We start from the raw sequence: 14,303 nt of genomic DNA on the forward strand, positions 1-14,303 counted from the left end.
TATAGACAGTCGTATGACTTTGGATAGTGACGGTATAAAGCTTATCCTCATCTAAATGATTCATCCAAATTCAACCAGGCGTCCTGCACCCTACCTGCTAACATAGATTCCCAACCCTGGTCCTGGAGAACCCCCTGTCCTGCACGCTTCAGTGTTTTCCTGCTCTAACACACCCACATCACCTCTAATCAACAGCTGTTCAGTAGCTGATGAGGTGAACCAGGTGTGTTGGGAGGTTCAACATGAAATAATGCACCTTACTAACCTATTATCTCAATTCCACTCAAACTAACCAAATCCAGAGTCAGTGTTTTCCTCACTACCATTAGGAATTGCTCATCTTTTTAAATCATTCCACTCCTGTAGTCACTGACCATTAATCAATTCCAATCCCATTCATTAACCCATCTAATCCCATCGAAATAACCAAACCCAAGTGAACTCTTAGCTAAATCCTGCCACAGTCTTACTTCTACCTCTACCTTCAACCTTTACCTTCTACCTCTACCTTCTACCTCTACCTTCTACCTCTACCTTCAACCTCTACCTTCTACCTCTACCTTCAACCTCTACCTTCTACCAACCTCAATCGCACTCTCATTAACCATTCCTGATCCTATTCCCACCTTCATTAACCATTCCTGATCCTATTCCCACCTTCATTACGTAATCCTTATCCCATTCCCACCTTCATTAACCATTCCTTAATCTATTCCCACCTTCATTAAGGATAAGAAATAATAATAATAATGATCCTATTCCCATGTTTGTTAACCAATCTCGGTCCTATTCCCTTTCTTTAACCACCACTGATCTTACTCCCACGTTTAGTTACCATTCCCAGTCATCTCCCTACCTTCATTACCCAATTCTGATCCTAATCTCTCCCTCATTAATCAAGGTCCCATCCCAATCCTATTCCCACCTTCATTAAGCAGTCCTGATCATATTACCACATTCATTAATCATGATCGTATTTCCACCTCGTATTTCCAATCGCTGTCCAATTCCGACTCAAACCAATCTCCATCCACACTAACCACTTCCATTTCATTCCCACTAATCACTCCCATCCCCCCATCGGTGCACAGTATGTCAAACCCAGCACTGAATGCAGCCTAGTTTCACCCGCATATCAAGCAGTTTTTCCTGCGCTATGCTCCTGTTCTTACGTTGCACCTCAAACACCGAGGCACATATTAGTACAGAGTGGTATGTAATATTAATAAAGCCAGTGCAGGAAAGCAGAGCTCACGAATCCACTTCAAACACGTCTTTTTTTGAGTCTGAAATGAAGAACAACAATTTGGCAAACTACAGACAAAAACCGACAATTTGCAGTTTTGTTAACAAGTGGCACAATTAGCTGTGATGGATGGACCTTCCCTCACCCTCCGCTGTTCCCTTTACTCAATATAAATCAGCCGGATGACTTTTCACTGATCCATCACTTTATATTATTGAATTTTCCCAAAGTAAAAGATCAACCATGAAAGAAACGGAACGTTTATCGAAGCGTTACAATCACCTGTTGACTTCAAAGGGTTTATCTAACACTATGGGTTCTGTACACAGCTTTTAAAGGGCTGTGTTGTGGCCTGTCACCTTACTATGGCATACAACACACTCTAAATTTACATGCATCCCTGTCCAGGACTAGCATTCACTGGTGCTCAGGTATAGGGGCAGGTGTCACGAGCCACTGCCGGATATTACATCAACTGATCATGTGTTTCCACAAACATGCATAAAATCCCATATATATATATATATATTCTAATGAACCATGAGGCAGCGATGTAATTGTAGTCAATATGAAAGGTAAGGCATCATTTGCTTTACAAAGCAATTGCAGACAAGCCGCATTTTGACATGAGATTGTGGTTCCTCTTCGTCACCTCTGAGTTAATCGTGGTACATTTTGCGTGTGAAACCAGACAAAAAATACCGTTTCGGTAGCAGCTTTGTTTTTGTGTTAACTTCCATTCTACTTTTCACAGGTCCTCCTGTAAATGTCACTTGCAACATTTTCATCAACAGCTTTGGCTCCATCACCGAGACCACCATGGTAAGCTTGCTGTCTTCTTGCATTGTGGTTTATTGCCCCATACTCGCAGGTCATCTTGTAAACGTCTCCTTCAACACATTTATCAACAGCTTTGGTTCAGCATCTGAGAACACCATGATGAGTTAGCTATCACCATTAAACTTTCCACATTTTGCCATTTTGCTATTTGATTTTTGATTTTTGAAACTGTTCCTAAAGACGTTGCTAGACGCTTAGAATGCTTGCAGATGGACCTTTATGGTTCTGTGTATTGACAGTCTCGTATTGCTAAGGGCTTAGGGCAGTATTGGATTGCTTCCTCCTTGCACCACGTGCACATTTGTTCAATTTATTTTTCTGTTAATAATTCACACAGCGGCCGGCAGCTAATTACTCTCTTTCATTTCCAGCGGCTCCTCTGGGGCCTCTTGTTTTAAGGACTGGGATTAAAACAGATTGATCAGTGTAGCCCCTCAGGATAGGCTCGATGCTTCGGGGGTAAACGGTTACCGAGCACTGCTTTGCTCTTCAGAAAGGAACTTGTTATCTGTTCGAACCAAATCCATCCCCAGTGAATACTCAGACAAAGTGAGACTGATATCAAATCATAATTGTGTTTACAGACACGAGGAGTTCTGCGTTGAAAGGACCGCCAATAAACTTTCAAACCAAGAATGAAGAACGCTTCTGGAGACCATAACTACTTCAGCAAAATGCCTGCATGCCTAAATACTAACAGCCTTTTTTTTTTTTGCCAGGATTAATTATAATCCTCAACTTAATTTGGAAATTAATTTGGATTACAGAAAGTGTAACGGTAGCTATTTTTTCCGCAAATCGGTTTTAAAATTCGAACTGGTAATTAGCTGTTATAATAAAAGACTCAGCTCACACCATATGCCAACACCGTAACGCCTACTGGAACGTTCATGCTATTTGTACTGATACATTTCACAGAAGGCCCGCATACAAAAGAGCCTAAACGATGTGTGACATATGAGACGACATTCCTCCATAAACAAAGATAATTAAGCTGCATCTACACTGAATAACGGATGGCTTTGTGATGCTTACGGAAAACACACAGAAAGCTAAATAAGATCAATGAACCATGAGGATGTGCTGCAGGTCTCAATTCATCAACTCCATAAGACTACGTCTTAGACAGGAAAAGGAAACGGTGAAGTGTAGCACACTTAACAACGTGGTTTGATTTGGTGGTAAATATGCTGTTATGTACAGCGTGTGTGTAGAAGATGTGAAATATCACATAACTCAAAGGCAATTCACGCAATCACTAGCAGTAATGCTCGTGCACATAATGAACCGCTTTTATAACGATACCTCCGCAGTTTAAGGCCAGACACTACAGCTGGAAATGACAAGCAATCATTTTCAGATTAAAAAAAATAGATATTTAGCAAATGCTATTGAAGGCTTTAAGCTCCGCCCACTCTGCACAATCACAGCATGTCATAACGCCATGTTACGTGCCAATTTCATTTAGAAACCTTATGAACCACAATAACTAGCAGTGTTGAAAGAAACAAAAAAAGACATTCAGAACCAAAAATCTGTAGATTTCTAGATGATTTCTGTTCATATCCCTAATCTGCTGCTGGTGCACTGATTTTTGATAGATTATTAAAAAAAGAATAACAATTTCAAGACTGGATTCTGTCTATAAATGGTATACAAATTTATACACATTTAATTAGATGAATCCTGATTTGCATAAAAAATGTAAATTTTTTGAAAAGGTTCCGATATAAATAAACAACCTTACCCTTTTCACCTCTGGGGTCTTGCCTTAAAGCTACCAAATGCATTCTAATAAATGTTTGGATCGGCCATGTTGGACCTCGTCTACACTTCAGGTGGCCTGAGACACCTTTTAGTCTTATGATAATGCATCAGGAACCAAAACCCCTCTCCAAAATATCCACGAATGGGAATGTTGGCGCTTTTAATGATGATAACGAGATTAAAAATGAACTGAAATGGAGGAAGAACCAGGAATTAGAAGTTGGTGTTTGACTGCAATAGCATAATTTGCACAGTATTGTATTTGTCAGGGAGTCTGAGTGGAGATTTGAATATAAATATAAATGCGTGTAGTTAAAATCTAATCGGAACACAATCCACATGCATGAAATGTCCAGGTGTAACCGGACCTGACTGGTTTTTGCAGCATTATGCTCGTCACTACGGAAAGTCATGGCTTGGTCAAGTATCGCGGTTTATTCACGGTTTATTAATCCTCTCCTCTTTGGTTTTGTTTTCTCCAGGACTACAGAGTGAACATCTTCCTGCGTCAGAAGTGGAACGACCCGCGCCTTGCCTACAGCGAGTATCCAGACTCCTCGTTGGATTTGGACCCGTCCATGTTGGACTCGATTTGGAAACCCGACTTGTTCTTCGCCAACGAGAAAGGCGCCAATTTCCACGACGTCACCACCGAGAACAAGCTGCTGAGGATCTTCAAGGATGGAACTGTTCTCTACAGCATCAGGTACGTTCAGGAAAAACTGACAATAATAAGGTTCAGTTCTGGATTCTGATTGGTCAGAGTGAGTTAATAGCAGCAGCGGAGTTGTTTCGTAGACGTTCCACAGCATCAAACAGGGTTGTGATTTAGTTCATGTTCTCACTTACATCACAGCAGCGATCTGCCTTCTGATTTCCGCTGACTACGGGTCTGAAATCCTGCCGCTCATCCACAGCACGCTGCAGATCTCACGACTGGCATCACAATATTGATATTAGTAAAATCTCATAACAAGTTTAATCTGAAGGGACTGGACCAGACTAAAGGCAGCTTCACAGCAGGGATGATTACTGTCATTTATTTCGTCGCTTCCATCCCCCACACAGCTGTACAAATCTTACTTTCATTACAGCGTGTTCCCGTGACGCGCTGGAGATTGTCCTGACTGTAACACACTGAATATTACTCAAAAACTCATTTATACAGAAATCTGAACAGTCGTCATGAATAAAACCCCAGACTTTGAAGAATGGGAGAACATAAACAGACCCCAGGATGAATGGGGCTTTGGCGGCGCTGTCAGGTGAGTCCTGCGTGTGAAATAATGCGTGTTGAAATGCGCTCCAGGTGACGTGATTCTCCGCGAAGTGTTTCTGTCACACGGAGACACGCAGGTGCCACGAAACGCCGTCAGCTAGAACCCGAATAATTTACCATCAAATCTCATAAGCAAGAACATCGGGATGTCTCAGTGCGGATCAGCACGGGGATATTTTATAAAAATACACACCACAGCGCTGCTGAATACTGCACTCTGATTGGTCAGGAGGCGTTGATTCATTCTCTATAACAGCAGCTCTGAATCACAGGTTTATATGAATGCGTTATCGTTTCTATAGTAACAATGTGCTCTTAATTTACAAACGAACATGTATAGAACTGCTTCAGTTTACTTTAGCGACGGTATCTCAGAGTGAACAGTGAATCACTGTTAGAGGGTCGCACCTGTATTTCCAGCCCCGATTTGTTCAATTCCAACCAGCCAAGGTCAAAGTGAAGGTCACCTGCCGTGTTAGCACGAGGAGAGCCTTTTCCTGTGTGTGGGAGTTTCTGGGTATGGTAAATGAATGATACATGACTGATGAAATAAATCTTGCTCCTAGGTTGACGTTAATTTTGTCCTGTCCAATGGATTTGAAAAACTTCCCGATGGACGTCCAGACGTGCATAATGCAGCTGGAGAGCTGTACGTACATCACCTCAACTTATTACTCTTTTTCAGTCATCATTTTTTCACCTTTTTCAACCTAATAACATTTTGACTTAGTCTTATTTATGTTTGGTAACTCGTTCAGTCGACGTCTTTCGATACGACTTCAAATCTTTTTATTTCTACGTATTTCAAGATATTGTTATTGTGACTTAAAGAATCTCGTCACATCTACTTAATAACTCGTTATTTGGATTTAATAACACATTAATTCCACTTACTAACTTTATTTATTAAGCTATTTCGACTTAACTCTGTATTCCAACGTTATAACTCGTCATTTCAAGATATTCTGTCATCATTTCTATTTAAAACCTCGTTGTCTCGACTTAGTAACTGGTTGTCTGGTTATTAGTAATAACTCCTAACTGACAGGATTCTGTAGTGCTTATTTTGAGCGTGGGAATTGATTTTTCACACCAGAATATTTATACGTGCTTTAGCAATCATCAGACGTAGCTATACGACAAATATTTCATCAATTATTCCTGATGTTCTGATAGATTGTGCAGTGTTTAAATATAAAGTCTAAATAATGAGAGTTTTGTTGCACTGTGACTGGCATGTTAAAGTAGTGATGCAGTATGAAGTTGTGATATAAATGTGATTTATCGGTGTAATTATACACAGTTGGCTACACGATGAACGATCTGATCTTTGAGTGGTTGGACACGGGGCCGGTGCAGGTTGCCGAGGGTCTGACGCTGCCTCAGTTCATCATCAGGGAGGAAAAGGAGCTGGGCTACTGCACTAAACACTACAACACGGGTAAAATGACGCCGCTGCGTGCCAAGTCTAATGCTCATTTTCACACATTCTCACAGTAAACTGACGCTGATGTGAATGTTCAGCAAAAATAAGCACATTTACAGCCACATGCTAATGCTAATGCTAATCAAGCACTAAAACAGGTCAAGAACCAAAAATTCTTAGAGGCACATGAGTTATAGCCCCTCCCCTCATTACTGCTTAGCCCAGATACATCTATAAGCTAGCGCTAGAGCTAATTTTCATGAAACACTACAAAAAGTATTGTTGTGATGCTAATGCTAATTGTTATAAGATTGACCCTCTAATGCTAATTTTTACCACAACCGGAGAAGATTTAACCCTCTGTGGAATCTTATCATTTATTAAAAAAAAATCTGTCACTGACATACAGAGGCCCCGCCTTCCCTTCACTGGGACTCACATACAGAGGCCACGCCTTCCCTTCACTGGGACTGACATACAGAGGCCACGCCTTCCCTTCACTGGGACTCACATACAGAGGCCACGCCTTCCCTTCACTGGGACTGACATACAGAGGCCACGCCTTCCCTTCACTGGGACTGACAGAGTCCATAAATAAGCTCAGTAGACTGTGTTGGAAGTAGAGACACGCCCATAATCCTTACAGCGTTTAGTTAAGAGAAACATATGGTGAAGAATAATGGAATCTTATTTTAAGTGTAAATTTGACAGATCTGAAAGTTTCAGATTGCCGCTCATGTTGTTTAGGGAAGTTCACCTGCATCGAAGTGAAGTTCCAGCTGGAGAGGCAGATGGGCTACTACCTGATCCAGATGTACATCCCCAGTCTGCTCATCGTTATCCTGTCCTGGGTGTCCTTCTGGATCAACATGGACGCCGCGCCGGCTCGAGTCGCCCTGGGCATCACCACCGTGCTCACCATGACCACACAGAGCTCCGGGTCCAGAGCCTCGCTGCCAAAGGTATGCTTAAAAACCGAACCCAGAACAAAAGAGATAAAGTAACGAAGTGCCCATTTCTTTCAGCCAATTAGCATGATCGCAGGTGGATGATGGATGACGCAGAGAACCGCCGGGGACAGGAACATCCTGTCTCGTTCTACAACAAACAAATCAACAGCTTCGGGTTGTTTTCTTCAGAACTAGCATTCTTTCAATAAATTCCCATTCTCTGCCCATCAGTTTTATTTCGGAGGTGGAACAGGAATGCTCGGGCCCTAAAGCTGGTTTAACAATTTAACACCGAGGTCCTTTTCACAAATCACTCGTGAGTGAGTCAGGACGAGTGCACTAGCCAAAACAATACTGAATGTGGGAAGGGGCGGGGCTTCAGGGGAATGGGTTCACGATGTCACGATGGCCAAATCCTTCGTCTTTTAGCAAATTTTTTAGCAACTTTAGGCACTATAGGTTGTTGATGTTTTCTGAATCTGATTCAAATAACATTAGCATTAGCATTTCTGCTCTCCTGTGCCGTGAATTTTCCTTCGTGCAGTGATTTATATCCTCAAACACAGGAAGCTCTTAAATCCCATACTGATGTAATCTGAATGTTTGGCTTGTTTTATACCAACTGGTCGAGGTTATGGATTTTAAAGGCACATCATGGTGTTAACGATGCACCAGAGTCTCATTCTCTGAACCGGTAAGTCTCGGAGTAACGGCCGAGACTCGCTCTCACACGTGCGTCTCACAGCCGCTCGATAAAGTGGGTTCGTTTCCCCTCTCCTTTCTGTTCATACCCGCCTGTTTTATTCGCTTTTATCTCTTTCATCCCCTTTCTTCCCTTCTTTTTTACTTTCTTTTTTCTCCTTCCTATTTCCTTTCCTTCCCAACTATTTCCTGTCTTTTCCTTCGCTCCTTCTTTCAGTCTCTTTTATCATCACTGTTCCTTCCCTCCTATATTCCTTTCTTTTCCTTCGCTCCCACACTCCTCTCCCTTTCAGCTCTGAAAGAAGACATCTATTTAAAAACTGTGTTTGCTTTGATTGTTTGTGTGGAGAACACACCATCATCCTTATTATTATTCTAAATAAGTACTATTCTGTGTGTGTGTGTGTGTGTGTGTGTGTGTGTGTGTGTGTGTGTGAGGAACAGGTGTCGTATGTAAAGGCCATAGACATCTGGATGGCGGTGTGTTTGCTGTTTGTCTTCGCTGCGCTGTTGGAATACGCCGGAGTGAATTTTGTCTCGAGACAACAGAAGGAGTTTCTCCGACTCAAACGGAGACAGAGACGAAACATCAAGGTACAAAACCTCACATTCTGATCCAAAAAATCCCGAATCCCTCCCACACACAGCGCTCCGACTGGAGCACGGGCTTAGACACTTCACTGGACGTTACACAACGTTACCTGTAACTATAAACGGATAAAAATGCGATGTGTCATTCATTAAGGAAGTAAACACTGTGATGGTTGGTAAAAGGCTGTGGTGTGAATAAAAGGAATAACACTCCAGACCTGGTACAGGAAATGAAGCAGGTCACCTCCACTTCCTGTCGGGCCGTGTCCCACCACGCCGTGGATCACGGTAACTGAAGTAATGAATTATTTACACAGAGATAATCTGTCTGAAGCTTAATAATGAACTCCGTAGTCGTGAGGATTTAGAAAAATATTCTCATCAGAAAATGTACAAAGGAGCTGAAGAATCAGAGTGTGAGTGTGTGTGTGTGAGAGTGTGTGTGTGTGTGTGTGTGTGTGTGTGTGTGTGTGTGTGTGAGTGAGTGTGTGTGAGAGTGTGTGTGTGTGTGTGTGTGTGTGTGTGTGAGTGAGTGAGTGTGTGTGTGTGTGCATGTGTGTGTTATTAACACTCTAGCAGTACATTAGCTGAGCAGGTGTGTTTATTCAGGTTCCTTAACCAGCTGCATTTTAATGACTAAATGCTACATTTCACCCTGGACTCCTGAACACTGCAGATGGAATCTGGAACTCAGACAACAGAACTAAAAAAACACTGAACACTGAACTCTAAACACTGAACACTGAACACTGAACTCTGAACTCTAAACACTGAACACTAAACACTGAACTCTGTCTAGTATTAAACAAACTTTCATTCTTTCCTTTTTCTTTGTTTCTTTTTTCATGGTGTGCTCGGCTGATCTTTATTATTCATGAAGCATCATTTCAAAGCAAAACATCCATTATTTTTTTTCTTTCTCTTACAACCTTTTTCATTTACCTCCTTCCTTTATACTTATATATTTTCTGTCTTTCTTCTAAACCTCATCTTTATTCTTGTTCTTTATTTGCTTTATTTCTTTCCCCTCACTCCTTCTAATTATCTCTGTCTCGCTTCTTTCTTTCCTTTGAGAGGATTTATTTACGTGAGTACCGGAACCTTTACCGCCTCTCAGTCGCACTAATCGAGCAGGATAATGAAGTAGGAATGAATCACAATCAGGGAAAATTAAGCCGCTCTCCCATATTTCAGATCTTTGACAGCTAGCCTTTTTTAAATACATGAATTAAAGTGCTGTAATGAGCGAGCATGTAATCATTCACACCGTGCTGGTGAATTCCGGATAGTGATTGGTCAGAAGGTGTTGATTAATTTCCTATAACAGCAGTGCAGCTGCAGTTTATCTTGAAGCCATCTTTTTTTCATCTAAGGAAACGTTAGCTGCAGATTAGCCTCATGAATTTAAACCCGTCGCCTGTTTCTTCACTCAGCATTAAGTTTTTGGTCCGTGTTGTGTTGTTGTTTTTTTATATCCAGGAGGAGGAGCTAAGAGAAGGACGTTTCCATTTCTCCGGCTATGGCATAGCTACGTGCATGAAGGATGGCGTAGCGGTGAAAAGTGACGGCGGCGTGCAGCAGACTTCGGTGGAGAACAATAAGAGGAAGTTTGTGGACCGAGCGAAGAGGATCGACACTATTTCGAGAGCAGCGTTTCCTTTGGCCTTTCTCATTTTTAACATCTTCTACTGGATCACGTACAAAATAATCAGACATGATAACACCGGCAGAGTGTAGCAGCTGATGGTTAGGGAGACTGCATTGTAGCATCACGTAGTCGAGAGAAACAGCGACGGAGGAGCGGCAGGTGCTGATCGATTTCAATCAGGGATAAACAGCATGGGCAGGATTTGTGGACGGGTAGCGAACACTCTGATTGTGTTCCAGATACAGGAAATGAGTTGTGCGTGAGGAAAAGTCCAGCTCAGTCTGCAAGTAATCGAACAGTGAGGAAAGTCAGCTTTAATGACAAGGTTTTCACATCTATATTGGGTGAACTCTGCAGGAAACACAGCCATTTATAAACAGTCCTCCTATTTTAGAAGATCAGAAGTAGAAGGTCACATGATCCGACCAAATGATGACGGCTAGCGCTTGTAGCTTTATTACGACATAATTTGAATCAAATACAACTAAATTACTCTAAGACTGGAATGACCCAGGCAACATTCCTTGTATGTCTATTCTAGTAAAGGGAGGTGTGGCCTTGTGTGTCAGTTACAGTGAAGGAGGTGTGGCCTCTGCATCTGTCAGCCCCAGTGAAGGATCCCCAGTGTAGCCTTTGTGCATATGACTCAGTGAAGGAGGTGTGGTTATTGTCAGTTCCAGTAAAGGAGGTGTGGCCTTTGGATTTTTTCAGTTTTGTTTTCAAACTTGTTTTTTCTTTTCAGTTAAGTTCTGAAAATCCCAGACAATTCCACGTTTTGGCCAGCGAAATCCCACCACAGTTACAGTGAACTCCACTCCGTCTCTCATCCACACTCCCTGGCCGAATCCTGGGAATACTTCAGACAGTTTCCTTCCCCTGACTGCTTCCTAAATCTGCTGTGCAGTACAAAAATCTCACACAATTCCCATCTTTATTATCAACATCTACCAGTTTTTTTAAGAAAAGCACAGCGCCCTGATCTCCATTGAACAGTGAAGGCGTGACCCATACTGCACTGCGGTCTTAAAAAAGACAGAGAAGAGAACGTTATATTGCTTAGGAGCAGCTAAATACACATACTCTTCATTACTCACACACATTAGATGATGTGTGGAGGACATGGGAGCCTTTTTATATTAAGTCATATTGATCTGTTTGGCAGATTTACTGAACTAACTTACCACTGAAGCATAGAGGCACGGGTAACGGGGTCTTGTTGTTATTGCTGGAATATCTCTGGGATTTTAGTCCCGCCCTGAGCCGTCGTGTCAGTCATTTTTTGAGGACTACGTGTGTACGCATATCTTACCTTTACAGGTCATTCTGTGAACTTATCAAAGTCAAGCAAGGCTTTTTTTTGTTGGACATGGCATCAGTGTTTCTAACGCATCTGATTTTGACCTGCCTCTGATTGAGTTATTCAGGATTTGTGGCACTGACACCTTTAAGGGATATTAATGTGACATCTAGAATGAATTCATTTGAACACCTTTTATTTTCTATCTTGTTCCCGAACTAGTGATCCAAAGACACAACACCAATTGCTTTTGGTCCCATAAAATGTTTAAACTTGTTCACCTAGTATAGACGTGACTACCCTTGAAATTTACAGACAAATCAAAACTGTCCAGATGTTACTGGACAGCCAAGTTACAGGCCAAATTTGAAGTGAATACACTGCCAGAATATTTGTATGAACCTCAAAAACATGTGAGTATTCTACTGGTTTTTATGAGATTTAATATAAAATGAGGATTATCCAGTTTTTCTAAGATTGTCTTTGTACAGAATTCAGTGGCAGTTCCTACACATTCGCCAGGTCCTTGGAGTGTGTGAAGCTTAAACCGTTAGGCCTTAGACCTCACATGCTCATCGGTGTATGTTTCTATTTCCTCACTTTCTGAGCATTTCTTCGACTGCTTGTATTAATGAGTATGGATTGTGTTTGTACTTTAAAACAACATTCAAAATAAAGTAGTAAAAAATAAAGGTCTTTGATGCGTCATTGCCGTAAGCTATTCAACACCAAACGAACACAATCGACATTCTCCATGTGCACTGATGGACCATGACCAGATCTGAGCATTTTTTCTCCGACACTTCAGCAAGGACTCGGGACAACGAGGACGTGTCATTTATTTATTAAGGGTTTTACCAGATTCATCCGCACTAACCAGATCCACATGAATCCCAGAAACTACACAGAAACTAGAACCCAGGCAAAAGGGTTTATACTGTACAATAACTGTGTTATGGGAGATATGCCTTGGAATAGAAACATGCTGGATTGTGCTAGAATGTGGGGAAAAAGCTACGTCTCAAATCCTGTGACAGTGTGGATGAAATGTAACTGACATTTTTTTAATCCCAGACAAGCAGGGATAATGTTTAAACATCTAACACCTATTGCAAAAACCTTTCCCACACGACAGTACTTACTATAAGTACCTGGGAACCTAGCCAAGAGCCTGCTGTGCCAGAGGCAGCTCTGAATAAAAGGGAACCCTGACAACTATATTTCTGACGTTGACCTTATAGAGAAAGGACCTCCATACGTACATGGTGATACACAGGTAGCTGCCATGCAGATAACCTTCAGCTGATAGAGGATAATACCCTGCTTGTGGAATGGCATGTCATACAATCGGCTGAGTGCCCAGCATTTCCTTAGACTTTCGTCACCCAGTGGGCCAATCAGAGTTAGACAGGGGAGCAACCCATGTCTTTGAATATCTGCTGGAGCAAATAACTGCTGTGCAGTTTAAATAATACTGTAATGGATGAACTGAACACAGAAGGGAATGTTCTGCAAGCTGACATTCATAGAACACTTCAAGGTTAATCACTTACTTCACAAACTCGGGTGACTTAGACAGGAACATGAAGTTACTCCAGAATCCAACACATGCATATTGCCAAGTGTGCAACGCTGGCAGAATTCAACCAGCTTCTTGTGTACAACTCTGCTGCCCTTCTTTCTAAGGTAAATACCAATGATACCCATTTCAGATCAACCTCATGTGTTGAGAAAGATAACTTAAGGGGCTCCAACATGAAGGGGAGGCCCACACTGGGATCCTCTGGGAACATGGCGGATGGAGGCATCTAGATCCCATCAAAAATTCTGATTTGACCTTATAAGCTCCCAATGAGGTGCAACCTGCCCTGTCGTGATGGGCTGAAGGTCACCACATACACCTTTAGTGTCCCTCTGTACTCAATCACTTGGGGAGGTCATATCCTCGCATGGATTTTCATACCACTGCTATGTGGAGGACACTCAACTCTCCTCTCCTTCCCTCAGACACTCGTTTTTCCGCTCAGATCTTGTAGTCAAAAAACTTCCAGAGATAAGGGGTTATGGATGTCAAAAGAAATGAAACTTTATTCCAGACAAATGAAGTGAGAGCTCTGCAGACAGTCTAAACTCATGCAACATAACATGGGTCTTTTATACTATTCTGAACAGTGTGCTCATCTTAACTGGGGTTTTCGCCACAATTAATTACCCCTGTCTCAAGACCAGCCCATACCACCTTAATGATTTCTGTCTCCTTAGTTACCCTGAGGCCCCAAAACCAGCTCCCTTAGGTCCAAAAACTCCATACCATATGGTATTTTTCTAACTCAGTACACACTTATAGTAATATATAGAATATATAGAATATAGTGTAATTAGAATATACTCTATAGTTTTTAATTATGCTTATGCTCTATAATCTCAGATGTCTGGCAGACTCTCATCATGAATACCAGCTCATCAGCTGAAACTAAATTCCAGCAAAACTGAACTGCTGTTCATCCCAGGCGATTCATCGCCATGTCAGGATCTTGTGATCTCCCTGAACTCTCAG

The 14,303-nt window shown here is 41.8% G+C and overlaps 1 protein-coding gene across 1 annotated transcript in view; it reads left to right on the forward strand.

The window, feature by feature from the left end:
* Window positions 1–10,964, forward strand: part of glra2 (glycine receptor, alpha 2) — a 12,910-nt gene extending 1,946 nt beyond the window's left edge. Inside the window, exons 3-9 of the mRNA XM_017470726.3 lie at window positions 2,001–2,068; window positions 4,336–4,559; window positions 5,699–5,781; window positions 6,436–6,573; window positions 7,306–7,520; window positions 8,655–8,804; window positions 10,281–10,964. Of these exons, the coding sequence (XP_017326215.1) occupies window positions 2,001–2,068; window positions 4,336–4,559; window positions 5,699–5,781; window positions 6,436–6,573; window positions 7,306–7,520; window positions 8,655–8,804; window positions 10,281–10,538 (1,136 nt within the window). The 3' untranslated portion in view covers window positions 10,539–10,964. The remainder of the gene's footprint in view (window positions 1–2,000; window positions 2,069–4,335; window positions 4,560–5,698; window positions 5,782–6,435; window positions 6,574–7,305; window positions 7,521–8,654; window positions 8,805–10,280) is intronic.
* Window positions 10,965–14,303: the final 3,339 nt, after the last annotated feature.

This window comes from Ictalurus punctatus, chromosome 6 (assembly GCF_001660625.3).
Source record: "Ictalurus punctatus breed USDA103 chromosome 6, Coco_2.0, whole genome shotgun sequence".
Lineage (NCBI taxonomy): Eukaryota > Metazoa > Chordata > Actinopteri > Siluriformes > Ictaluridae > Ictalurus > Ictalurus punctatus.